Source organism: Heterocephalus glaber, unplaced genomic scaffold, assembly GCF_053883595.1.
Source record: "Heterocephalus glaber isolate CG9 unplaced genomic scaffold, H.glaber_assembly_v1.0 deba00001481, whole genome shotgun sequence".
Taxonomy (NCBI): domain Eukaryota; kingdom Metazoa; phylum Chordata; class Mammalia; order Rodentia; family Bathyergidae; genus Heterocephalus; species Heterocephalus glaber.
Genome location: NW_028258317.1, coordinates 14,993,502 through 15,020,955, shown reverse-complemented (window position 1 = coordinate 15,020,955; position 27,454 = coordinate 14,993,502). Strand labels below are relative to the sequence as shown.

Genomic DNA, 27,454 nt, shown 5'->3' with positions numbered 1-27,454 from the left:
TGCACTGCTAGTACCACAGAGTTGTCATCGTTGCCAACTCAGTTTTGGTTCCATTCACTAAAAAAATGGGTTGCCCATCTTTAAATTTCTCCCTTTGATTCCTTTAGGTTCCTAGTAATGATGCTGTTATTATGTTCAGTGGATGTGTACTGATTACATTTCCGTTGGCTTGGGGATTTTTGTTTGTTTGGAGGGATTTTTTGATGGTTCTGTTGGTTTGAGGGGTTGGTTGGTTGTTTGGTTTTGTTTTTTTGGGACAGAATCTCAACAGGCTGGCTTTGAACTTAGCCTTTCAAGTGCTGAGATTATAGATGGGTGTGGGGATCGCAGGTGTGAGCCACCAAGCATTTATATTTTAAACATTACCAAAGGAAAAGGAGAGCATCCAGTCTTCTTTCCTTGCCTACTTTTTATAAAACTACAATATTTAGAAAACTATATCTGGCTGTAGAGTAACCAGTAAAAAAGCATTCTTTAAACAAGGGGAAAACTATTTAAATTCAAACTTTTTTCTGCTCAAATATCAAATTGATGTCAGTAAGTCACTTCAATTAATGGACTTCAAATGTGATTACAAGCTTTTAGTTTGGGATAACATTTTCTTGAGAAATCCTATTTGTTTACTTGGGTTGGATTTTTCTAATACATGAATATTGGAGAAAGGATTATACTGTTAGTGAGTTTATTGAAAGAATAAACTGATTTGGAAATATTTGAAAGAATAAAGTTCTTAAACATAAAAATCATCTATTTAAGAGATATATGTGTAAATGCAATTTGTTCTGAAAGATTTAAAGTAAGCTCTACTTTTCTCAGTATTATTCTGTATTTGGTTGTGAATACATTTACTTAAGAACTTAATGTACTTGCTTTTTAATATATGTTCATATAAGAGAGTAAAAACAGAGTCTAGTCTTTTAGCATACATATGATTATTAAAAATCTATTTTATGTTCACAAGAGTAGAAATTTCTATAGTGAAATTGATTGCATATTCTATATAGTGAGCTTCAACTAGATGCAAGCCCTCATTGGATCAAAGTCAGTTTAGATAAGGGCAGCTCAAGGTCACAAAGGGAGATGCCCAGCAGGTTCATTTGCATTAAAAATTGCTGTTAGAAATGGGACACTGAGGCAGCTCTAGCGTTTTGATCTCTTGGCCTTTGTCATGGAGATTCCTAGTAGTGAAGGGAGTAAGGCCAGTGTCCCAGATAATGATTAACTGTTTTAATGGCATTCATTCATTCATTCCACACTAACTACTCATGCAGAAAAAAGGGTTATGTAAAATGACATTAGAAGAAAATCATTTGTAATCGTTGCATCGGGCTGCACTTTGAGGAGACATTAGGAGTAAATCCGTAGCGTGGTAGGCTTATGCTTTATCTTCTGATATTTACTGAGTTTACTGGTGCATGAAAACCTTTCAGCAAGAATAGCAGATGGGATGGACCTTTCATAGGTAATGCTATCTACCAGGTTATTACTTCTATATATTGATAGTAAAGTAATCTCTAAGATATCACCCTACAAATACAGATTATTTAAATGTCTGTAACCAAGGAAAAAAAAGACTTGCTGTCATAAATAGTTCATTTGATATCTATTGGGTCAAAATTCTTTAGATAAATTTTTTGACTTTAAAAAAACTTCTATAAAACTGTATTCATTCTCTTGCATTTAACTTTTGTTAGCAGTAGATACATATGACAGAACCCTTAGAATTATATATATATAAGACAGAACTTAGAGTTGTATCAGTTGACACATTCTACTTAAAATTGGACCTTTACTATTAATTAAAAATAAAGACAATGCACCAAGGCAAAAGTATTGAGTCACAAATTTATATTTCTAACACTTTAAGTGACATAAAGATTTTAGTTAGATCCTAGTATGAAAACTCGTCTGCTAGAAATCATTGAGTTTTCAGTACTGTGTTCTAATACAGAAATGTTCTCTACTTAGGTAAGATCTAGGCTGATTTCATTCCTATTAAGTCCTAGTGCATGATAGTTTAGTAAAATTGTGTAGATAGCATTTGTCATGTCATTTACTAATTAATTATTGTGAAACAGTTTAGAATTTTATAATATAATATAAATACTGTTGCTATTTTTATTAGTAATAATGGAAGTTTTTAGCTAGTGACATTTAGATAACGAACATCCACATGTATGCATTTCCTCCGAGGGCATAAATGAACAGTGGGGCTGTATATGAGCTTGCTTAGTTATTTATTTATTTATTTATTTATTTATTTTGGTACTGGGGATCAAACTCGAGTCCTTGCGCTTGTGCAGCAGGCAGCGAAACCACTGAGCTAAATCCCCAGCCCTATATGAGCTTATTTTTAAAATAAAATAACAAGTGTCAACATGAAACATAGTTTCAAACTCTTGATAAGAAGGATCTCTTTATCCTTGGTACTGTAAGAATGAGTTCCTAATCTCTTTGCATTACTAATTCCTTCCTGATTTTGCAAGAATATATACCACACTCGCAATTTGAAGTAGAAGAGACTCTAGGGAAGCTGTTGTTAATTTATTCACTTTTTATCAAAGCATAATTTTATAGGATTGTTCTTAATGGCAAAAAAATTAATAGTTTTCCAATGTACCCATATTATTATTTACAATAGCTAAAATTTATTGAATGTTTACTGTGGACCATGAGCTTTACATATTTTTTACCTCATTATTCATTCCATAATACTATATTTCTGAACTCTTACTATATACCTGTTCCTGTTCTGGAAACTAAGGTACAGCAGTGAACAAAAGCAGACAGAAATCTGGCCCTCAAAGAACTTACTTTCTCTTTGCCTACTAGTTGGGGCAGGAACAGATAAAATAAGTAAAATATTTCATATTTCAGATACAATAGGTACCATTGAGCTTTTTGGTTTAGGGAGATTGGAGGGTGGTTTTCAAGGGAGCCTAGGAGGATAGGTCATGCCAATTGGAAGGAGCTAGCAATTTTAAATAGGGCAGTTAGAAGAGGCTTATTAATAACATGACTGTTGAGATAAGACTGGGAGGTGACACAGTATACCATGATATGTGTTAGAGAAGAGCAGCCCAGGCAGATGGTACAGCTGATGCCAAATTTTGAGGTAGAAGTTTTTCTGGAATATTCAGAGAACAATGAAAAGGCTAGTGGGATATGAAGACATGCTCCAAGACCTACAGCAAGGTGAGACAAGTAGAGGAAGCAAACTGTAGGCCATTTTAAGATTCTTGGCCTTCACTGAGTGAGATAAGAAACTGTTAAGAGGGTTTACAACTGAGGAGTAATATGCTCTGATTTATATGTGGAAGAATCACCCTATGTTGAGAATAGGCTGCAAAGGGCAGAGATAGAAGCAGAGAGTCTCTTGTAATCCTCTAATGAGAAGTAAATAGTCAGACCTGGATAGCAGTGATGCAGTGCATAAAAGGATGGTGTATCTTACAGAGCTAGTAAGCATGACTGATGTATGATATGAAGCATGTGAGAGAGATAAGTCAAGGTTGTTGATTTTTGGCCTAAGCAATTGGAAGTAGAGTTGCTGATAAAGAAATGGGAAAGAAAATAGGAGCATATTTGAGGACAGGCTTTGGTTTTAATTTCAAATTTGAGATCCTACACATTAGACATTCTAGTAAAGATATGAATGAATATAGAGTTGAGAGATAATTCCTACTAAGGGATAAATACATTAGAACTGCCTGTTATTTTTTTAGACTAAGACAATGAAATAACTAAATTCAAGCGAATTCCATAAAAGTTTTGTTTCATGTCCTCAATCAGTAGCAAAGATTTTCAGTGTGTCTATTTTATACATCTTTATTGGCTACATAACTACTTTCCAGTCTTTAGAATTTTGAAGTCTTTAACATCTACTCATTTACCACCTATTTATTTACTGAGCACTTACTATGTTCTAGCTTTGGGTCAGCAAAGTTTTTCTGTAAAGTGCCAAATGGTAAATGTTTTAGCTTGGTAGGCCATGTGGTGTTTGTCACAACTCTAGCCTTGTAGCATGAAAGCAGCTATAAATAATCCATACTGATACATGTGGTTGTGTTCCAATAAATTTTTATTAGCAGATGCTGAAACTTGAATTTCACATAATTTTCATGGATCGCTAAATACTTTTTATTTTTGACCATTTAAAAATATAAAAACCATTCTGACTTTGGGCCATCCAAAAAACAGAGTAGGCTAGATTTGGCCTATGGGCCATAGTTTGCTAATCCCTGTTCTAGGTTCTGGTCAAAAGGAAATGCAGTGGAGTAAACAAAAGTTCCCACCCCCATGCAGCTTACATTATGTGACAAGGCAGTAAATAAGCAATAATCAGTAACTACTATGGAAAGGGATGACCTGGAGTCTTGGAGATATAAACAAATGTCAGTGTTAAATAAAGATAACCTTTGCTCTGAGAGGTAATAGGAATGAGCCTGTAGACAGTTGTGTAATAATTTTACTTTCCTTGTGTCCTGTATACTTAAGGAAAAGCCAGAAGTACCATCGTAGTATATATAGGTAGTCCTTTTGAGGAAGCTTCTACTTGTATCCATACCAATCATATCCCTGTTGATATGGTTCTCCCTGAGCTCTCTCATCATTGCTTCCTGTTTTATCTTGTCCTTTTACACAGGATTCAGGTCAATGGAATGTCCTATTCCAATGGTATAAACATAGCATATTTTTCTTCTCATTAATGAATATAGAAATCTTGCCTCAAAGACAAATTATGTCATATATTTGTACAAACATAAATAGAACAATTTATAAACAAATGCCTTTTTTAGAAAGTATTTATTATTTGGGGTGGGTTATTTTTATCATCACTTATAGTCTCTGCTCACAGGTTATTGTTTTCCCTGAGTTTTAAAGAAATAAATTTAATGAAATAAAGAAACAAGAGGTAAAAACTGAAGATTTTTATTACCTGTTCATCATTTTCCTATGGCAGGAAACACACGACCAGGTACCTGTTTACAACAGCAAACAAAATTAATTGGCAGATGAGCTCTCTTTGTTTCCAGATTCCAATAATGAACAGAAGAAATAAATTTACCCAAGTTCATTCCCATTCCTACCTCTTAAGGATTAGGTTTTCCTCCTCTTGGTTAAAGACAACACTTCCTCACAGGTCTTGCCCTGTCCATTGCCTTCTACCTCCTGTCTGTTTTCAACTGCTCAGGTCTCTCCCATCCAGAAAACAATCTCTAAGAAATCTTCCTCCTAAGAACCCCCATCTTAATTTGTCCCTTCTTATTCATGCTTCTCAAAATAATATACAACTGCTCTTTCCCTTTCTTCTATGTGTATTCAACTTTTTAATGTTTCTTATTGGGCGATGTATACATACTGAAAACTACGTTAAATATGTGAATAATTTAATGAATTAGTTATATAACACACACCCAGGTAACCACCTCCATATGGTAAGAAACAGGAAATTGCAGCTACTCTGAAACGTCTATGTGCTGTTCTCTCCCTACTGGAAGTAGCAACTGTCCTGGCTTTTCTGAATAATCAGTTCTTTACTCTATTTTCTTTTTCACCTTTGTGTGTATCCCTTCACTCTTAACCCTACTACATTTTACTTTTTCTATCTTCAGACTAATTTCAAATTTTTCAATAAAGTAATCTATGAACAATTGCACTTAAAATGACTGTTTCTTGTCACTGATATTATTAGGCCTCTCTGCTGTACTCAGCATTATAGCATTATTCATCCTTCCTGAATCTAGTTTTAAGGCCTATACCTGTATTCTGTGTCTCCACATCCTTGAGCCCTTCTTTCTCTGTTCCTTTTACAAGCTCCTCTGCCTACCTCTTAAATGTTGCTGTCTCCAGGATTCTATTCTTTGTTCACTGCCACTCCACACTAAACTCTAAAAAGCCATATTTCAAAGGAATCTCTTACCAAATAAGAGCTCTTTTGGAAAGGACAAGATTTGATTTCTCTTCTAACATTTATTAAACCCTCACAAATATTTATGTTGCAGACCAAACCTGGACCACCCAAAAAGCCGAAGACCCCTCCTGGACAATCAGCCTTGGTGTATTGCTACAACTGTGCACAAAAAGGCCATTATGGACATGTAAGTTTGAGTAATGTTTGGGCATAAAGCATTCTGTTGTCAGGGAGTGGCTGCTGAAAGATCAACTCAAGAAAAATATAATTCTGAATGCTTACATGTTTACAAACTAACATTCAGAGGTAGACTTATGTATTTCCAACTAATTTACTTCTCTTATCCCTGCCAGACTGAGAGTCTATCAGTGCATATCTCTCTAATTACTTTAAATGTATATGAAAACAAATACAGTTCGTAAAGCCAATCAGACAAATAATAGTCAACAATATGGTAGTAGTTCTCATGAGTTCTTATACCTACTGTTATTTTGACACAACTACATTATGTTTTAAATATTCCTCTTAGTTTTCCAGTTTTCCCTGGTACCATGTTCAGTTAAACCTTTGTCGAGCCAGGGATTTAGCTCAGTGGTGCCACTGCCTGCCTCGCAAGTACAAGGTCCTGAGTTCGATCCCCAGTGCCAAAAAAAAAAAAAAAAGAAAATATCTTTGTCACTCACTTGTAAACCCTGACACTCAGTCATGGTAAGACAGCGATGGAGGTGCACATTAGCACCCTGGCCAGTTGCCACATTAAGTATGAAACAGCAGCTGTTAATCCCTGCGACAACCTGCAATAAGAAGAGACTCAGAGCCCATATATGCTGGGAATCTTGAAGCAGAGGAAAAAGGACAGTGGCACAGAAAGTAGAAAACCTGTGTGAGGTTATGCATTCCTATTCACCAGATAGGCATCTCACAGCCTAGAAACTAAGGTAAACTAATAGATTGAATGGCAGGAGGGAGAAAGCATACAGAGGCTTAGGAGACCTCAAAGGGATGCGCAGTAGAATGGAGTAATTGTAGGCCTCTCTTGAATTCCAGCCATGTACTTTATTGTATAGATCCTGAGAGCACTACATCATAGGGAGAGAAAAAGGCTGGGAGAAGAAAAAGTGCTGGACAGAGTCCAACAACAGATCATTTATGTTCCAAATTATAGCAGAAACATAATGGGGAGTAGAATATGAAAACTAGATTGAGGCTCTGGTCCTCAGTTCTAATTTTTGCTCTGCTACCAACTTAACCAGGTGATTTGAACAACTTTTTTCCTCTTGTCCTCAATCTTTATCTCCAAAGCAAAGAGGAAGTATACAGGGAATCTCTTGGCACTGACATTTGGATACTGTTTCCAGTGTGATCAAACCCACCATATGGTGATACAGATTCTTCAGTATTCTTACTTCCATTCTCTAGAACTCACATTGAGAGCCTTACTAGAGAAGATTTCTTTTATAAAATTATCATCTCTAGGTCTTTACTGCTCCATGCATTCATCTTTGTTAGCAACATTCAGATGTTACCAACATCTTTTAGAAAACATATTCACATAAGTAGTCCACTGCCACGTAAGTCACACAGATGTACAATTTATGTCTACTTACTTCTTTAAAGCAAAAAGGTACAATTTTAGCATTTATGTTTGTTCAATTAAAGAAAACAATTATAGTTGAGTACTTACTGCTTACTAGTCTTTCCTGCTAGTATAAATAGGAAATATATTCAAAACATTTGGAATTTATCCCCAAAATCTAGATTTAGATTATTTTTAATTTATAATAAAGCAAATTTGGCCACCTCATAACTGCCGTAGATGAAGAACTCTAAATTATCCAGCACTAATGAAGAAGATCAGTGGTGTGGCTAATCCAGAATAGTAGATAAATTATATAGCTAACTATCAATTGTCTGTGCTAATGGAGGGGACCAGTGATGTGGATAATCAAAATATGATTTACATTTAACTTTGGAAAACATTTGTAGTACTGGATAGCTCTGTGTAGTCATATCAGGCTAGACTGTATGGGACCAAATAGGACACTATGCATTACAGGTTGTTAAAGATGCCTGAGGACCCTTCCTCTTCAGTTACAGAAATTCAGCCCTATAAATGTTGCTATTGAATAGATTCTTCATATGAAAGTTACGACATTTCCCTTCCCTACTTCCATTCATTCTCTAACTAGGGAGGCAAGAACAGTAGTCACTATATAAAATGACTACTCAGAAAGGTGTGAAAGGGTGAGGAGGGGCTGGGAGAGTTAAAAGGTTCTGTTTACATAGGTATTAAATAAGTGTGTTGGGCCAGGAATTTAGCTCAGTGGTTCTGCCGCCTTCCCCGCAAGCACAAGGTCCCAAGTTGAATCCCCAGTACATAAATACATAAATAAATAAATAAAATAAAATAAATAAATAAATAAGTGTGTCAAGATCTCTAGTAATCATAATTTGATCCTACTGTTGTATGATTGGAATTCTTAGTAGAGATAAAATTTATCTCTTAATAGAGCTAAAATTGCTTTATACCCCACCATTGCAGTGTACTAGATTATTCTGAACATACTACTTGTGCCACACTAAGTTTTGTGCTTTTATGTGATTTATCTACTTAATTAGCAGCCTTTCATTTCTGTTATGGTTAGAATCTTAAAGACACATCTTTCATTGTTATCTGTTCTCCTGAGAATGGAGACTTGGAATAGTACAGATAATGGTTTATGGAAAAAACTTTTTATGTTATCATATAAGTTTGCCTTATAACTTGTGAACTCCAAAAAGTCACAACAGAAAAAAGATGGCAGAAGGAAGGAAATAAATAAAGATAAGAAACACAATTATTGATTTGGAAAGCTAAACAGCATCAACAAAACCAAAAGTTGGTTCTTTGAAAATTCCTTCTTGGGGGGAAAAATGGAAGTCAGTTAAGGTAAAATGCTTGATTTGATATGAGAAGTAAATACAGATTTCTATTTTACTTTCTTAAGTGTGTATTTAAAATGATTCGTAACTTATTTAAAACTACAAATTAACTGCATAAAATGTATTGCTACCAACTTGGTCGTATGTTTTAGAGTATAAGTCCAGTATATAATGTCAAAAGAATGACGAGTCAGTTAAATTCTATGTGAATATTTTACATACTTTCTAAAAGTTATTCTAATTTTTTTTAATACTTTCCTAAGAAATGTTGGACATTTGTAAATAATTTCAGGCATTGTTTAGAAAACAATGAGAAAGTTCCAAAGGGAAACCTCCTTCAAAGAGAAAATGATTTAGACATGCTGAAAAGTGACGTGTCACAGATTGTAGTAAACAGAAGCCTTTTCTATGGACAGTGGCCCAGGCCACAGGTATATATTTGGGAAATATCAACAGTGAGAGTGCCAGAGTCATGAGAGTGGGGAGCTGCCCTAGGGAAATAAATAAGAAGAATGATTTCAACTTGGGGGCGGAAACAAGGAGGGGAGAGATTTCCTTTGGAGTCTCTCAGAATTACCTGGGAACATTTTCAAAGTAGACATAACCCAGCACCACTCCATTCCACACCATGAGAATCACCTAGTAAGTAGTCAGTGTTGAGTTGAAATAAGCTTGCAAACCATTTGTATCTATAGAAAAGACCAAAGGGCTAAGAATTTACACCCGCATTTTGGGGATGGGAAGAAGAGAAAGAAGAGTCAGAAAAGAAAAGGATAAATAATAGCATCAGAATGAATAAAAATAAACCCACTAACAGAAGACAGTGTGATTGACACTATCCTTCAGTGCCTTAACTCAGACTGAGGGAGGAGTTTGGCAGGGACAGTTGAAGAAAGATAAGAATTTCATAGGTACAGAAGTAAGAGAAGAAAGCCCAAGACTGAAAGTATAGCACATAAGCACAGCGAGGTTGTTGGGCTGCATGACCCTTCACTGCATTCAGCAAGGACCATGTCCAGCAGCCACAACATGAGGCACCAATGATGTGGGGCTCATTGCTAATTAACATGATCTAGAAGCTCACAAGAAGGTTTTCTGAACAAAGCAACCTTGTGACATCATAATTTCAAATATAATTTGTAGGAATGTACAGAAAGGCGAATGTTTAACCAGACATTTCCAACATCTCCATTCATCTACTACTATGATGACAAATACGAAATTCGAGAGAGAGATCAGAGAATAAAACGAAAAGTAAAAGGTATGTTATTAGAATTCTTGTTAAAGCACTTCTGCAGTATTTCCTATATTGCCTTGTTTTGGAGTCATTGTTTAGCCTAGAAAACATTTTTAATTACCACAGAAACCAGAAGTTTTTTGGTCTCCAAAAACCAGGCACCTACTTCAGAAATCCTGTGTTGTAATGTATTCACTATAAGCACAGTGAACATTTCAGAAAATGTTCAGAAAAATACTGTTATTCATCTGTGCATGCAGGGCTTTAAAGATTCCTTTTGAGATTTTGACACTTAATTTTTTCTCTTTTTTTAACTGTTTGCATTTGGTTCTTTTCAAAATGAACATACTAATTCTGAGGGAAGTAGAGGAATTACTTCTCACAGCTCCAGCATCGTTTACATATTATATTTAATATAAAATTTATCTCAACTGTAGAGAAATTATAGTACATGAAGATAATGGTTAAGCAGCTAAATTAGAAAGATTAAAAGAAATGTATGAAATGTCATCTCTGAATTAAGGATTATGAATGCCTTCCATTTTATTTTCTTTGTACTATTCTGTTTTTTCAAATTTTCTGTAATGAGCATTTATATGTTTTATTATCCAAGAAAAATATTTTTTCTCCTTTTTAGCTCATTAACAACTCTGTAGCACTGATCCATTTTGAGGTGCACTGTAATTCATTAGGATTTTGATTTTATTCTAAAATTCTTATATTAAAATTTTTATTGGCCACTTTAATCATTCAAGGTTCTGTTGATATATTTAATTTTCGTCCCTTACTGTAACCTCATCTCCCACCTACCATCAGACGCTCTTGGTGTGTCAAATACTGAAAAAATATAACATCATTTGGCACTAAAACCTCTTACGATAAATGTACATGAATATCCCTCCTCATTGTGCACCCATATACACTCCCCAAGCCAGTAGTCTCTACTCTGGAGGAATAGAGGTTTGACATCTACCTCTCAGAACTGTGGCCAGATTTTATCATCAGAGTCTAATTGAAATGTTATAAGAGATTGTCAAAAGGCCACTTTATATATCTCCCTTCCCCTTATCTTTATGGGCTTTTGATCACTAGAGAACTTGACCTGGTCAGACATGACTTTTCTTCACAAAGCCAAGATGATTATGATTACTGTTCTTCCTGGGCTTTGTCTCCATTGTTTAATATAGTTAAACTGTGATGAAAATATCATTGGATTTTAGATATTTTCCCTTTTCAGCAATCAGGAATGTAGAACTACAACCATTCAATTTTCAGTGAGACTTTTTTTTTAACCTTAGTAAGGTATTTTTATAATGTTAACTGTCTTCCCCATCTGCTAAGTTATTTACAGATCTGTGAAAATTCTACATGAACTGTCTAGCTGCTGAATATGCAAAACTACTTTTATATTTTCCAGAACTCCAGAAAAATGGGGATTTTCCAAGGCAGTTCAAGAGACCACATATGGAAGCAGCAGATAAGAGACCCCAACATGACATGAGGAAGAGCCACGTCTCCTGGGAAAACAACAGGTGGCGTCAAGAAGATAAAGAAGCTCAAAGAGAAATGATGAGCAGGAATAGAGACCCAGAGAAGCACAGGAAGGTTGACAGACGTTGGGAAGTGAATGAGGACTTTCCTAGGGGCACCAGAACTCACTCTTCTCCCAGAAGTTTTAAAACCCAGAAGTCTCACAAGTCCTTTCACCACTCATCGCATCATAAGCCAAGGGAAGACAAGCTTCCCAAAGAGGGCAAGTGGAGCAAGCAGAAGAAAAAGAAATACATGGAAGATGATGGCAATGATAATTTATTTCTTATTAAGCAAAGGAAAAAAAAATCTAAGATGTGATACAGCTTCTAATTGGCTTCATGTCTACAACATTCTAGTAATATTTTTATTACTTATAATTAAATAAAGGGAAGGTTGGGGTTTTGATTGTTTGATTTTTGCCATACCTAAAGTTGCTGAACAAATGTCATGGAGATCTCAGTTCTCTACATCCAACAGGTTATTAGGTGGAAAACAGATAAACTTGGACCTTCTGTTGTAATAATATTTTTACTTAGAATCTTTGGGATAGAAAAAAAAAATCAGTCTTTTCAAGAAAACTTTTAAATTTACTTGAAAAAATAAAAATTCACAAATGCAATGTACTTGCAATGTGGGATGAAAATTAAATCTTTGTAGGAGAAATTATTACTAATAAGAAAATTCGTTACTCAGGATTTTAACATGGAAAGGGACAGTGGCTGTAAATCTAAATCCAGCTTTTCTTCTAAAACTGTTGTCAGAAGCTTCCTTTGGAGTAAATATCACAGGCTGAATATAAAATGAAAATAACATTAAAGCCCTGAGGGAATTGGGCTATTAACAAAGTACGAAAAAGAAATCTGTCCAGTATAAATGTATTAAGACAGATTTCCTGAAATATATCAAAAAGTATCAAAAATGTTAACACAATCACATTGAAAGAGTTTGTACCATTTTTATAGCCACATTTCAAGACCATCATTCAGGTATATAGAGATGAATACTGCCCAACTTAAAAATTGTGCTGTTTTCATGGATTTTTTTTAACTACCATACGGAGATACAGAATTTTTTTGTATTGTGAACTTTTTATACTTCTCAAAGCCTAATGTTAGAATAAGAAAGATAAAATGTCTGAAACAATAAATTTGTCTGTTATGTAAAATGACAATGAGAGTTTGGGTCTCACAGGACATAGTTGTGTTGGTCAAGTGACTAAATTTATAAAATCACCAAGAACTGGAGTCAGAAGTGCCCTTTTTGCCCAACCACAAGCTCTTTGTCAGAATAAAATGGTATGGGATCAGTTAAACAGGATAATTTTGTAATGTTGGCTTCTTATATTTGTACTTTATTCTTTGGGAAGTATGCAAACTGCTATATAGCTTGGTAGGATCCACTCTCTTAACTTTTGAGAGGAAGGAGAATTCTCTCTTCCCATATCAACCTTCATAGAATTTGTAGGCCCACAGTCTTTAGCCCACCATCCTTCTTTTGCAGCACAGCTTTAGATAAGTTTATTGCCTTTTGGTTCATGGCTTCCTAACATTAACTGAAGTTGTTTTGGCCCTAAGGTAAGCAACCAGAAGCTTAACACCCTGCTGAAAGTGACAGCCATGAAAAATAGCTTTGTGGAAGTGTGGTAAGCCTTGAGATAATTGGCATAATTCCCCAGAAGAACCTGTGATGAACATGGCTTACTGATCTGATGAAACTAGCACCCCTTCTGATCCTAGGGCATCTCGTCTCAGGCCAAAAGTAAGATTACCATTATTTATGTTCTTTCATACATGGAAGATTGCTTAGAAATGGGGAGAAAGGATTTTTTTCATCTTATTTTTCCCCCAAATTTTCCTTCTTAGACAAACATTTTGTTCTTAGGTATGATTTACCCATCAGTTTCATGAATTTATGTACAAATAGGGAAAAAGGCTGAGCTACTTCACCTGAGGCCATAAAGATGCAGCCTGTTTCCTGATGAGGCAAGAGCAGAAATACGGAAGAACCCCTGCTGTTTTCTCTTCCTTCCCTTGCCCATCCTCCCTCTTACACCACAGTGTTCAATTAAAGTTAGTCATTTACTTAACTTATTCACACATAAACTTTCCATACAAGAATAAGAAGCTCAAAACAGATAGATTGAACAGTTAATCACATGAGACTTTATGGAAAAATAAAAGAAAGGCAGATCTCCAGAACAAGAAGGTTCTGTACAGTTACAAGGATTGAGAAGACTTGAATCATTTTTTTTTTCCTTAAGACAAGGTCTCACTATGTAGTCCAGGCTGTCTTTGAGCTCACTGTGTAGCTGAGGCTGGCCTCAAACTCATGGCGATCATCCTGCAACAGTCTCCTGAGTGCTGGGATTACAGGCCAGTTACCTTGCCTGGCTTCGAAGCATCTTTTCCCTCCACCCCCTCTTTGATTAGAAACAGCCTGAGTGACTCCTTTCCTAGCTCCATATAAACATCATTTATCTTTGGCATTTTCAGAATAGAATGAAGAGAAACCAGCCTTCCCTCGGTAGAAAGCTTTACTTTCATGAACCTTGCTATTAACCATACTTATAGTTAGCCCTTTATTTTTATGCTATACAAAGATTACATACTCATTATAAAAAAAAATATATACATGATTCTTCCACCCAAAGATATGGTTAAAATTCTTAAGTGTTGGGGCTGGGGATTTAGCTCAGTGGTTCCGCCGCCTGCCTCACAAGCACAAGGACCTGAGTTCAATCCCTGGCATTAAAAAAAAAAAAAAAATTTATAAAAAAAAAATTCTTAAGTGTCCAAACTCGGACTTTTCTATGCATGTGTGTCTATACATATGCTGTTTTCTAACCTGTGTTTTTATTCAACATATTGTGAAAATCTTTCCAATCAAATATATGCATCATTTTTGCATAGTGTCCTATTATATGACTGTCATAATTAGCACATTGTTATTCAATGTCTTCATTGTTTTTTAAATTTTTTATATCTCTACTTATGACAAAATAGAATTTATGAACCAAGTTGTATGATATATTTATGAACATTTTAGTACATACTGCTAAATCATATCCTCATAAAGTCAGATACTCCTCCAACCATTTATACATCCCTGGCAGTGTGTGAAGTGTTTATTTCCCCAATCTCAAAATAACATGGAATACTATCCTTCCTTTTTCTCTTTGCTTTGCTATAATTGGCAAAGAAACATTTGTTAGTGCTGCAGTGAAAAGAGTTTGATGTGAACTATGTGTAAGAAGAGTCAAGATTAACACTATAAGAATCTATGGAAAAGAGATGCACAAAGATACTTTTCATAAGAAACAACTGAATTCTGCCAACAGTTACATACAGAATAAGAGAGCCTTTCATTCATTTATAGCTGTCTTAATCCCCTGATCATCTACTTTGTTTCACAACTAGGAAGGAGCTTTTGGCATCTAGTGAGCAGAAATTAGACATGTAGAACATCCTAAAATATGCAGAAATAGCCCCCACCCCCATCCCAAACTATCAGTTGTGCTGAGGTTGAGAAACCTTAATTGAAACCCCAACCCCATTTCTCAAAAGGAATTCTGTTCACTGGGAGAGGAATTTGGTTGCCTTCCACATCTGACAGGTTGTAGCTTGTTGGACCAGGGTTAGAATTTAATCATATTGCTAGTGTTTAAGAAATTGGCTATGTCCCATCTGAAATAAGCACTAGTCCCATTTGGACCACTTTGTAGAGAGCCACTAGAGACTCAGGTGAGGGGAATTGTTACTACAACCAGGTGGCATGATAGAAACAACTGTGTGGGGTAGGGGGGACATTGGAGCCTCCAGCTAGAGTATAAGCACTGGGAAGTAAATACAGAACTTTATGGGAACAAAGAGCTAGTGGGGAAAGGAAAAAGTTGGAGAGTTTAGTGGGATTCTTGATTGGATAAGAAAGAATGTCTAGTTTGTAGAAGCCATTACCAGGACTCAAGTTCAGCCTTTAGGTTTTACAGCTGGAATTTTCATTTCAAAGAAGCACCAACTGTTGAAAGACAATGTATTCATCATCCCATGCAAAAATCACATGATGAAGCTGGTTGGGTGTGACTTGGCCACATTTATACATAATAAAACATTGTACATACCCATCCTAACAACTGAAAAACTGCTCTTTAAAATATTTACTAAGGAATGCTTCCAAGAAAAACCAGTAAAGCAATGGAAAGTGAGATAGGGAAGAAAAGGAAGCCAAGTTGGATGCTTTATGAAGTCAAGTCCCGTGGCAGGGAACCGCCAGACTTTCAAGGGAGCACTGGAGGCAATGTAGGTCACACTTCAACATTTCTCTGATTAGGGGCAAAGGAACTGGCATACGTCATTTCTTTTTAATCAGTCATTGCTGTAAGAGCTATCCCTCGGAACCTTTTCCTAGTCCACTCTGGCTCTCTACCACCCAGGAAAAGTAGGTTGGAGTGGCTGAAGGGCAGCCTCTGACTAGGCCAGTATGTGAATGCAACACTAGCATCTGCTACAGCCATAATCTCAGCAGGATACTCAGAATCTTAGACCAACTCCTCCCCCCCCACACACACAGTACTAGGGATTGAAATACAAGGCCTTTGCACTGAGCTATATCCCCAGCCCATTTTTATTTTGAAACAGGTCTCACTAAATTGCCTAGGCTGAACTTTAATTTGCAATCCTGCCTCAGCCTTTCAGAATGCTGGGGTTACAGATATGTGCCACCACACCTGGCTTAAAGCTGTTTTTGAGTGCAAAAAAATACAACTTTATTTTGATATATTGTATATAGTTATATGTAGGTATTTTTTCGAGAGTCTATCAACTGAAGGTACCTGTATATGATAGTGCAACATTAAGGGGATCCAGAATATAAAGCTTATTGCAGCATTTATAATAGTCACTGTCAAAAGTGGTTTGAGGAATTTCTACTTCTAGCCAAGAAAAACCAGAACCAGATTTAGCACCCATCCTGAAATAATGTAAAAAATAGATAAGACCATTCTCAAGACATTGAACATCAGACAAGGGGGAACAGTGAACTTGGATAAATGGCAAGCAAGTGAGGTGTGCTTTGTGATTGCCCCAGCTGACTGCTTGGGAAGTTTCCCAATTAGGAAGCAAGCCAGAGGAACCCATGAAGACCCTGGAGTCTTTCCAAATTGAGGAAACCAGGCCAGAGTCTGCAGGTCAGGTTACCAGAGAGAAAAGAGCTGCACAGAGATGAGCACGTGGAGCTGCAGAGGGTTCCCCTCATTCATTTGAGTGCTGGTTACTTAAGTATGAGGAAACCACCTGAAAGCGTTAGAGGAAACTATTTCTGGAGTTCACATGGGACCAGAAATATCTTCTGCTCTCACTAGAGTAGGAAACCTCATTGTTCACAGGGTGCTGGTTAGAGCACCTGGAAGAGTTTTGCTTCATTAATAAGGAAAATTTGGTCTAGGTCTAAACACTTCTCTGGTTCTGCCTCACATTTAAGAACAAGATCTGAAAGGGTTAAGCTGTTTGATAACCAATTCCAAAAACACCCAATATTTATAGGAATGCAAAGATTCCTGACACCAAATATGGTAAAATTCACAATGGAATACTACTAAAAATGCAAATTAATCTTTATTAACAGCAAATCAGTGGCTGCCTCAGGATGGCTGGGAGGCGCAGGAAGTAGAGATTGCAAAGGAGTGTTACAAGGAAACTTGGAGGTATGAATATGTCCATGATCTTGATTGTGGTGATAGTTTTGCATCATATGCGTACATCAAAGCAGAATAAGTCTCATTTCACTCAGGCAGTCTATTGGAAACATTTTAATGTTTTTCCACTGAATTGGGAATATTATGAGAAATCTGAGCAAGGCTCGGTAGTTCCCAGGCCATCTTCAGTTTTGTTTCCTGCTTTGCCCATGTGGGGCCAAGAAGGACACTGGGATTGCAAATCAAATATCTAACTATAGGGCTCTGAGAGGGTCCCTGACCTCTCAGGCCTCAACAGTAGGACATTTAGACAGGTCAGCTTGGTTTTAGCTTCCACACCACTCACAGTTCAGTCTACTAAGTCACAAGTAAGGAAATGGGCTTGCATAACAAAGTAAGAGCCAGAGCCAGGCATGGTGGCACACACTTGTAATCCTAGCACTTGGGAAGCTGAGGCAGGAGAATTGCTGAAAGTTTAAGGCATGAACTACATAACAAAACTCTTTGTCTCAAAAAACCAACCCCCCCCCCCAAAAAAGAAAGAAAGCAAGAGCCAACAATTCTTGCTGCAGAAGCAAATGAGAACTCACAAAGAATTTTAAGAGTTCATACCACAGCCTAGGCACCAATCAAGGTAGTCCACACTGGATCTCTCAGAGCCTGAATGGAACCTGTCAGCCAATTCAGCCAACAATTTATTTTCCTGCAGTACTAGGGATCAAACCCAGGGCCTCACTCATGCTAGGCAAGCATGAGTTTACACTGAACTATATTCACAGCCCTTTCTATTTTATTTTGAGTCAGGGTCTTGCTAAATTTACCAGGATAACCTCAAACTTGTGATCCTCCTGCCTCAGCCTCATGGTTAGCTGAATTACATCTAAACAGCACTTCTTGAGCATCTAACCCAGCGATGGCAAACCTTTTAGAGACCAAATGCCTAAACTGCAACCCAAAGCCCACTTATCACAAAGTGCCAACAGTACGATTAAACCTGAACACTGAGGTTTTAGTTTAGAAAAACACAACTGTTACCTGATGTTCAGCTGCTGGGGTGACGGGTCATGTGCCCACTGCAGCATGCATGCCATGGGTTTGCCACCACTAATCTAACCTGACCCAGGTCCTACCCTTGAGTAACTCTCACCTTTTAGGGAGTTAGACAGGTACAATTCTGGCCTATTATGTGCCATGTACTGCACAGAACTCAAGGTACAATGATGAACCAGACAGATAAGGTCCATGCCCTCATGGGGCTTGTGGCCGAAAGAAAAGTTACTCACTGTATGTGTGAGTTAATGCTTCAGAGAACATGTCTTAAGCCAACCACAATGGTGCACATCTGTAATCTCAGCTATTCAGGAGTTGGAGACAGGAGGGTCTCAAAGGCCAGCCTGGGCAGCAATGGCAAAACTCCATCTTAAAAAAAAAAAGCAGAGAATGAGATTGTTGGAGTGGTGATCAGTAGCAAAATTCAGCCTCTCCAAGATCAGGAAGCCAGACACTGGAAAATAACAACTTGTCAAAACAGAAAGAGAAGCAGATCACCAGGAATCAGAAAGGAACTGACAAGAAAAATTAGAATTTGAAAAGACAGTTCACAACAGAGAAAACAAATAATTTGTGCTCGCTCTCTCCCTCCCTCTCCCCCCCTCTCTCTTCCTCTCTCTCTTCCCTGTCCCTCCCTCTCCCCCCTCCCTCTCTCTGTTTCTCTCTCTCTTTCCCCCTCTCTTTCTCTTTCTCTCCCCACCCTCCCTGGCTCTCTCAGCTCAAGGGAGGAGGACTAGGCTTCCCAGAAACAAGATAGCACCCTGGGCTAGGAGAGCTGAGGAGAAAAGGCAGCAGATTCCACTGCCTCTGTGAACTGTAAAAACAGCATGGGGTTTTGCTCCAAAGGGATTTCTTCCACATGGCAGGCAACAGTCAGAGAGATACAAACGTGGGTGGCTGCCATATTTCCTGAGAGTGCTTAATTGGCGCCATCTCAGGAAGGGGTTGATTATTTAAATTTGGGACTCAACAACTAAAAATCAACTTCACTTCAGGGCTCTCAGTATCACCCTCCCACAGTGATGGGTTAAGAGACAGCCATAGACAAGGAGCCAGGCTAGCAAGAGATCTCCTGAGAAGTTTAAGCTCAGACCAGGAAGTCACACCATCACCATGTTGAGAAGCTAGGCTCAGCTTGAGTTGTGCTCAGAAACAGCTGGGTCTGAAAGTGCCTGCCAGAATTAAGTACTTAATCCTTGCCCTGATGCCTACATCCAGCAAAAATCTGAGGTCTGATTGCTTCCCCTATCCACCAACATGAACAAGGACACATCTTAGTGTAGATATGGCCATAGCTGGGGAGAACAAAGGGGCCTCTGGAATAGAGGACACACCTCACAAACCCACAGGCCATAAGGCTGTGGAGAAAATCAAGACTTGCTGGACTCCAAAACTGTGGATCCTGGACAGAAACCATTCAAAAATACAGAGGAGAGAACTTTTTTTTTTCTTTGAACTCATTTTCTTTTTCTTTCTTCTTTTCATTACTTTTTTCTTTTCTTTCTTTTTTTCCTATATTTTTCCTTTTTAATTTTTCTATTTTTATTCTCCATTTTTTCCCCTTTCTTCTTTTTTTTTTGGTACCGGGGATTGAACTCAGGACCTTAAGCTTACAAGGCAAGTGGCGGAACCACTGAGCGAAATCCCCGGCCCCTCCCTTTCTTCTTTTATCTTGTATTTCCTGTTGATTTTTTTTTCTGTTGCCTTTCTCTAGTTCTATAAATGTACTTCTACTCCATAATAGGGTCTTTGTTGCACTTTTCTCTCCTCACCTGTTGTTTAATTTTTCAAATTTTTTCTTTTTACATTCTTCCATTCTCAAACCCTTGTATCTTTAATAGTATAACCATTAAGTTTTCTTAATCTTTAGTTAACTCTGTTACTACTGTTGAATTCTTTTTTTTTTTTCTTTCAGGTATCAGGGATTGAACTCAGGACCTTGCACTTGTGAGGCAGGCACAGTGCCACTGAGCTAAATCCCCAGCTACTGTTGAATTCTTTTATATAATTAGTATAGAAATAGTTATTACATTTAGTAGATATTTGTTATATGTCAATATTTAGGTTGTCCTAGGGGTTAAGACTGTAATTGCAGACTTCTTTTCTTACCTTAATGGTATCACATTGATAGTTCTTATGGTATGTCAATATCCAGTTTGTCTTGGGTTATATTACTGTTGCAGATTTACTTGATATTACTGGAGTTGCATTTGTTGCTATTAGTAGTTTTTTTTCTGTATGCCAATACTCAGATTACCTTTGTGATATTAACAATACTGCCATCCATTCCCAGAGTACTGGGTCCTGGGCAAGTTGCATTGCATCCCCCCCTCCATATTGACAGAGGTGATGGGATATTGGGACAGAGGTAAAGGACTATAGTCATGCACTGACTGCATCACTGAAAAGCAGACTAAAGAGATTACTAGGAAGACAGTCCTTCCACCATAAGTGACTGCATACCTAAGGACAAAACAAAAGCAAAAAATAATGGAAACATGAGAAGACATGGCAACAAAATACCTCTCAAAACTCCCAATTCCTGTGCTCACTTCAGCAGCACATATACCAAAACTCCCAACTCCCCCAGAGCCAATCCATGGGGAATTGAGAGTGAGGAAGGCAAAAGCTGTACAGCAGAATTATTTGAAAGGATAACAGAGATTACAAAACAGATCAATAAGGTGCTCAGAGAGCTCATAGAAAATATAACAATTCGGATAATGAAAGTAATAAAACAATCAGGGGACTTATGGAAGAGACTAATAGAAAGCTAACTGAGCTAAACAAAACTGTACAAAATGTGAATGACCACTTTAGCAAATAGAGTCCATAAAAAGGTTCCAAACAGAAATCTAGAAGATTGAAAATTATATTGAAAGTGTGAGACATAGAAGTAAATAATGTGAGGACAAAATATCAGAATAAGAAGATAGGAATGCTTTCAAAGACCAGTTACTCAGTGATACCTTAAAAACAAGACAGCATGAAAAATGGATTTAACAGCTACTAGATGATATAAAGAAGACTAACGTAAGATTAATTGGAATAAGTAAAAAATGAGAGGGCAACACAAAGGACATTTTTAAAAACCTGCTTACAGAAATAATAGGAGAAAACTTTCCAAATATGAGGAAAGAATCATACAGATAATTGAAGTATATAGAACCTCAAATAGCCATAATCAAAAGAGAATTTCTCCACATCATATCATAGTCAAAATACTAGAAGTCCCACACAGGGACAAAATCTTAAAAGCTGTTAGAGAAAAGTAATGGATCATTTATAAAAGTAAACCCATTAGAATTACAGCAGACCTTTCAACACAAACCTTAAAGGCCAGGAGAGCTCGGAGTGAAATTTTTCAAGGCCTGAAAGATAACAACTTCTAACCCACATTATATATCCTGGAAAACTTTCAAAATTGATAGAGAAATAAGGTATTTCTGTGACAAAGAGCACCTCAAGAAATTCATGACCACCAAGTCACCACTACAAAAAATTCTCAAGGATATACTAGAAGAGGACAATGAAGCTAACAATACAAAAAAAATAAATAGAATGAATACACGAGGCAAGATGAGCAGTTAAGGAGAAAGGGGGCAGGGGGAAAAAAATCAGCAAAGGAAAATAATGCAATGACAAATAATTCAATACCTTTCAGTAATAATTCTAGGATCTGAATTCCCCAACCCAAAGACAGATTTGCACAATGGAACAAGAAACAAAACTCAACAATATGCAGTACACAGTGGTACCTCAGTTCAAGAACTTAATTCTTTCCACAATTCTGGATGCAAACTGAATTGGATGAGAACTGAATCAAATTTCTCCATAAGGGGGGCTGGGGATTTAGCTCAGTGCTTTCACCACCTGCTGCACCAAGCACAAGGACCCAAGTTCGATCCCCGGTACAAAAAAAAAAAAAAAGAAATTTCTCCATAAGGTCAACATTGAACCTAACCATTGAATTTGATTTGGTTCTCATCCAATTGAGTTTTTGACCAGAATAGTGGAAAGAATTAAGTTTGTGAGCCAAGGCACTACTGTACAAGAAATGCAATCCAAAAGAAATACACAGATTAAATATCAAAAGATGGCAAACAATATTCCATGCAGTGGGAACCCAGAAAAAAAGCAGGATTGCTATCCTAATTTCAGTCAAAGTGGCTTTCAACCCAAACTGATCAAAAGGGACAAAAAAGGTTACTACATTGGTTAAAGGAACAACTCAACAGGAAGAAATAACAATTATAAACATACATGCACCAAACAACAGCATGCCCAAAACTTCATAAAACAAACACTACTGGACATGAAAAATCAGACAAAAACAAAATTATAATTGGGGAACCCAAATACTGCCCTGTCAAAAAAAGACAGATCAACTAGACAAAAAAAATCAATGAAGTAATATCAGAGTTGAACCAAACCTTTGAACAAATGGACAATAAATGTATACAATGTTCCACTCAACAACAGAAGACATATTCTTCTATTTGGACTTTCTCCAAAATAGACCACATGATCACTTACAAAACATGCTTAAGTAGGGCTGGGGATATAGCTCAGTGGTGCCATGCCTGCCTGGCAAGTACAAGGTCCTGGGTTCGATCTCTTGTTCTGGGGGGAAAAAAGTTTTAAAACAACATGCTTATGTAAATGCAAAAGAATCAAAATTATCCCATGCATATTATCAGGTCATGGTGCAATGAAACTAGAAATCAATGGCAAAAGAAACCACAGGAATTTTGCAAATGCATGGAAATTAAACAATACTCTGTTGAATAATCAGTGGTCACAGAGGAAATCAGACACTTCCAAGAATTAAACAGTAATGTCACTACAACATACCAGAACCTATGGAACACAGTGAAAACAGTCCTAAGAGGGAACTTCATAGCTATGAATGCCCACATCAGAAAAACAAAGTGAGCCCAAATAAATAACCTAATGATGCATCTCAAGATCCTAGAAAATGCTGGGGATTTAGCTCAGTGGTTCTGCTGTCTGCCTTGCAAGTGAAGGACCTGAGTTTGATCCCCAGTTCCAAAACCAACAACAACAACAACAGAACAAAAAATAACTAAATAAAGAATAAAGGATAAATTGGTAAATTTAGCTAAATATTGGGCTGGGATTTAGCTCAGTGGTTCCGCCGCCTGCCTTGCAAGTGCAAGGACCCAAGTTCAATCTGCGGTACCAAAAAAAAGATCCTAGAAAACAAGAACAACCCAAATCCAAAACTACTACAAGGAAGAAAATTGTAAAGATCACAGCAGAAGTTAATGAAATTGAGACTAAGAAAATTATACAAAGTACCAATAAGTCAAAGAGCTTGTTCTTTGAAAGAATAAACAAAATAGCAAACCTCTAGCCAATCTTACCAAGAAAAAGGAAAGACCCAAGTCAATGCAATTAGGCAAATTACAACAGACTGCCAAAATCCAGACGATTATTAGTAACTACTTTGAGAACCTGTACTGTAATCTGTAATAAAATGGAGAATTCAGAAGAAATGAACAGATTCCTAGATATATATGAACTACCAAACCTGAACCAAGAAAGCATAGAAATCCTGAATAACCCAATATCAAGCAACGAGATGGAAGACATATATATATATATATATATATATATATATATATATATATATATATCCAACTAAGAAAAGCCCAAGTCTCAGCGGATTTACTCCTGAATTCTACAAGAACTTTAGGGAAAATTTAACACCAATACTCCTCAAGCTCTTTAATGAAAGTGAAAGGGAAGGAGTATTCCCAAAGTAATTCCTGGAAGCTAGCATTATCCTGATTACAAAACCAGAAAATGACCCAACCAAAAAAAAAAAAAAAACAAAAAAACGAAAGAGCTACAGGCCAATCTCTGTAATGAACATTGACACAAAAATTCTTAACAAGATATTGGCAAACAGGATGCAACAAATCATCAAAAAGATCCATCATGACCAAGTAGAATTCATCATAGGAATGCAGGAATGGTTTAACATACACAAATCATCACATAAAAGCAAAGACAAAAGTCACATGATCACCTCAATAGATGCAGAAAAAGCCTTTGACAAAATCCAACATCCGTTCATGATTAAAAACCCTGAAGAGGGGCGGTTATTTAGCTCAGTGGTTTCGCTGCCTGCTGCGCAAGCAAAAGGACCTGAGTTTGATCCCTGGTACCAAAATAAAAAAATTAAAATTTAAAATTTAAAACCCTGAAGAAAATAGATATAGAAGGATTTATCTCAATCTGATAAAAGGCCACTTATGACAAACCAATGGCCAGCATCATATTAAATGGGGAGGAGCTGAAAGCTTTCTCTCTAAAATCAGGAACTAGACTAAGATGTCCACTATTACCATTCCTGTTCAATATAGTTCTAGAAACATTAGCCAGGGCAATTAGATAAAAGAAATAAAAGGGATATGTACAGGAAAGGCAGAAGTCAAATTATCATGTGCAGATGATATTATTGTAGATATGTAAGTTAATTAGGTATCTTGTAGGCAGTTAGACAAGGCTGGCCAACATGGAGGACAATCAAGGAGCCAACATGGAGAACAATTGAGGCACATTCACTGGTTAGCATTATAAAAAGAAAAGAGGTTAGCATTATAAAAAAAAAAAAAAAAAAAAGAAAAGAGAAAAGAGGTACTACTTCCCCTAGAGATGAATAGCAGTGATTGATATTCTAAATGGGGAAATTGCTTGTACATGACTTGTTTTCCCATTTGATCCCCATTTGATCAACATTACTTGAGTGACTGTACTTATAATCTTATTGGTTGGTCATGGTTTTGTCCCACCTCATGTCCACTTTGTAATTTTCCTTTGGATCTCATAGTTTTGTCCCACTTTGTACCTACCTCACCTCATGGCTTCGCTGTATAAAACATCTTTGAAAAGCGAGGTGGGAGGCCAACCCATTTTTCTGGTCCCCCTTTTGTTTCTCTTGGACAGAAGCTATCTTCCTCTCAATAAATTTTTCCTACTCTTAACCTCTGTTGTTCCTAGAATTCATTCTTCAATTTTATAGAACACAAACTCCAGTTTTGGATATCTAGAAGATTTGGGAGTTACATCTATTCCCCCATATCAACATGATCCTGTACAAAGATTACCCAAAAAATTCCACCAAAAAACTTCTAGAATTAATAGCCAAATTCAATAATGTAGCAGGATACAAAGTCAGTATACAAAAATCAACTGCATTCCTGTACACCAATAACAAACTCACCAAGAAAGAAATTAGGAAAAAATACATTTCACAGTAGCATCAAGAAAAATTAAATACCTAGGTATTAACCTAACCAAGAAAGTGAAAGACCTTTACAGTGAAAACTACAGTACTCTGAAAAAGATGATTAAAGAGGATATCAAAAAATGGAAAAATATTTCATATTCCTGAATAGGCAGAAATAATATAGTGGAAATGCCCATACTTCCAAAACTGATATACAGATTTAATGCAATCTCAATCAAAATACCAGTAGCATTCCTTGCAGAACTAGAGAAAACAATCCTAAAATTCATATGGAATCAGAAAAGACCTAGAATAGCAAAAGCAATCCTGGGTAATAAGCAGGAAGGATCACATCCTGGACTTCAAGTTATACTACAAAGCTTTCATGACAACCATGGTATTGGCACAAAAACAGTCAGATCAGTGAAACAGAACAAAGGCTACAGAAACCACTCCAAGCAAATTCAGCTACCTGATCTTTGAAAAAGGGGTCAAAAACTTGTCCTGGAGGAAAGATAATCTCTTTAACAAATGGTGCTGGGAGAACTGACTGAACACATGCAGAAGATTGAATCTAGACCCATATCTCTCACCACGTATTAAACTAAAATAAAAATGGGTCAAAGATCTAAGTATTAAAACAAATTCTTAATCTGCTGTAAAACTCTTAAAGATATAAATGTAGGCAAGGACTTTCTGAACAAAACCCCAAGAATCAACAAATGGGATCATATCAAGTTAAGAAGTTTTGCACAACAAAGGAAACAACTGCCAGAGTGAAGAGACAACCTACAGAATAGGAAAAATTTTTGCCAGCTATTCCTTGGAGGACTAATATCTAAAATATATAAAGAACTAAAAGAAAGTTAGCCCTCCCCCCAATTTAAAGACCCAATAAAAAATAGGCAACTAAAATAGACACTTCTTAGAAGAAGTACACATGGTCAATAAATACATGGAAAAATATTCATTACAGAAATGCAAATTAAAACAACACTGAGGTTCCATCTTACTCCAGGGAGAATCTCTATCTTCAAGAAATCAGATAACAAGTGCTGGTGAGGCTGCAGAAAAGAAAAGAAACCCTTCTTCATGCTGGTAGGAATGTAAACTAGCTTAACCATTATTCAAATCAATATGGAGATTCCTCAAAAAATTAAAACTAGAAATTTCATTCAACCCAGCTAGTTCCCCCCCAGGTTTCTTCCCAAAAGAGTTAAAAACATCATATTACAGGGGCCAGGGATGCATCTCAGTGGCACCGTGCCTGCCTGGCAAACACAAGGTCCTGAGTTCAATTCCCATACCAAAAAAAAAATCACATTATAGTGATACATGAATATTCATTTTTTTGTTGTCTTTTGTTTTGTTTTGTTTTTGTTGTTATTGGTTTTGGGGGTGGGGGGTGGTACCAGGGATCGAACTCAGGACCTTGCGCTTGTGAGGCAGGCAATGACACCTCTGAGCTAAATCCCCAGCCCTGAATACTCATGTTTATAGCAGCACAACTCACAATAACTCTTGAAAGCAGCCTATATGTCCATCAACAGATGAATGGATAAAGAAAATGTGGCATTTATACACTGTGCTACTGAATAATAAAGAAAGATAAACTTGAGTCATTTTTTAGGAAAATGGGTGCACCTTGAGACCATAATATTAAGTGAAACAAATTAGACAAACAAGCTTAAATATTGCATGGTTTCTATTATAAGAGAAACCCAAAATATAAATTAAAGAGCAAAAATAAAAGATAGATAATAGAAAAAAAAGAAATGGTGGGAATGAGGGTAGGGGAAAAAATGCAGCTAAGAGGGAAGGGAGGAGATGTAAAAGAATTAAGGTTAGTAA

The 27,454-nt window shown here is 36.7% G+C and overlaps 1 protein-coding gene across 6 annotated transcripts in view; it reads left to right on the top strand.

Annotated features, from left to right (window-relative positions):
- Zcchc7 (zinc finger CCHC-type containing 7) overlaps positions 1–24,214 on the top strand; it is a 251,610-nt gene extending 227,396 nt beyond the window's left edge. For 5 of the 6 annotated variants that reach the window (XM_087183684.1, XM_087183685.1, XM_087183681.1 and 2 more), the window contains exons 7-10: positions 6,006–6,101; positions 9,980–10,097; positions 11,491–13,364; positions 17,226–24,214. In XM_087183684.1, the coding sequence (XP_087039810.1) occupies positions 6,006–6,101; positions 9,980–10,097; positions 11,491–11,924 (648 nt within the window). In that variant the 3' untranslated portion in view covers positions 11,925–13,364; positions 17,226–24,214. The remainder of the gene's footprint in view (positions 1–6,005; positions 6,102–9,979; positions 10,098–11,490; positions 13,365–17,225) is intronic. The other variant, XM_087183687.1, reaches the window with a different exon arrangement.
- Positions 24,215–27,454: the final 3,240 nt, after the last annotated feature.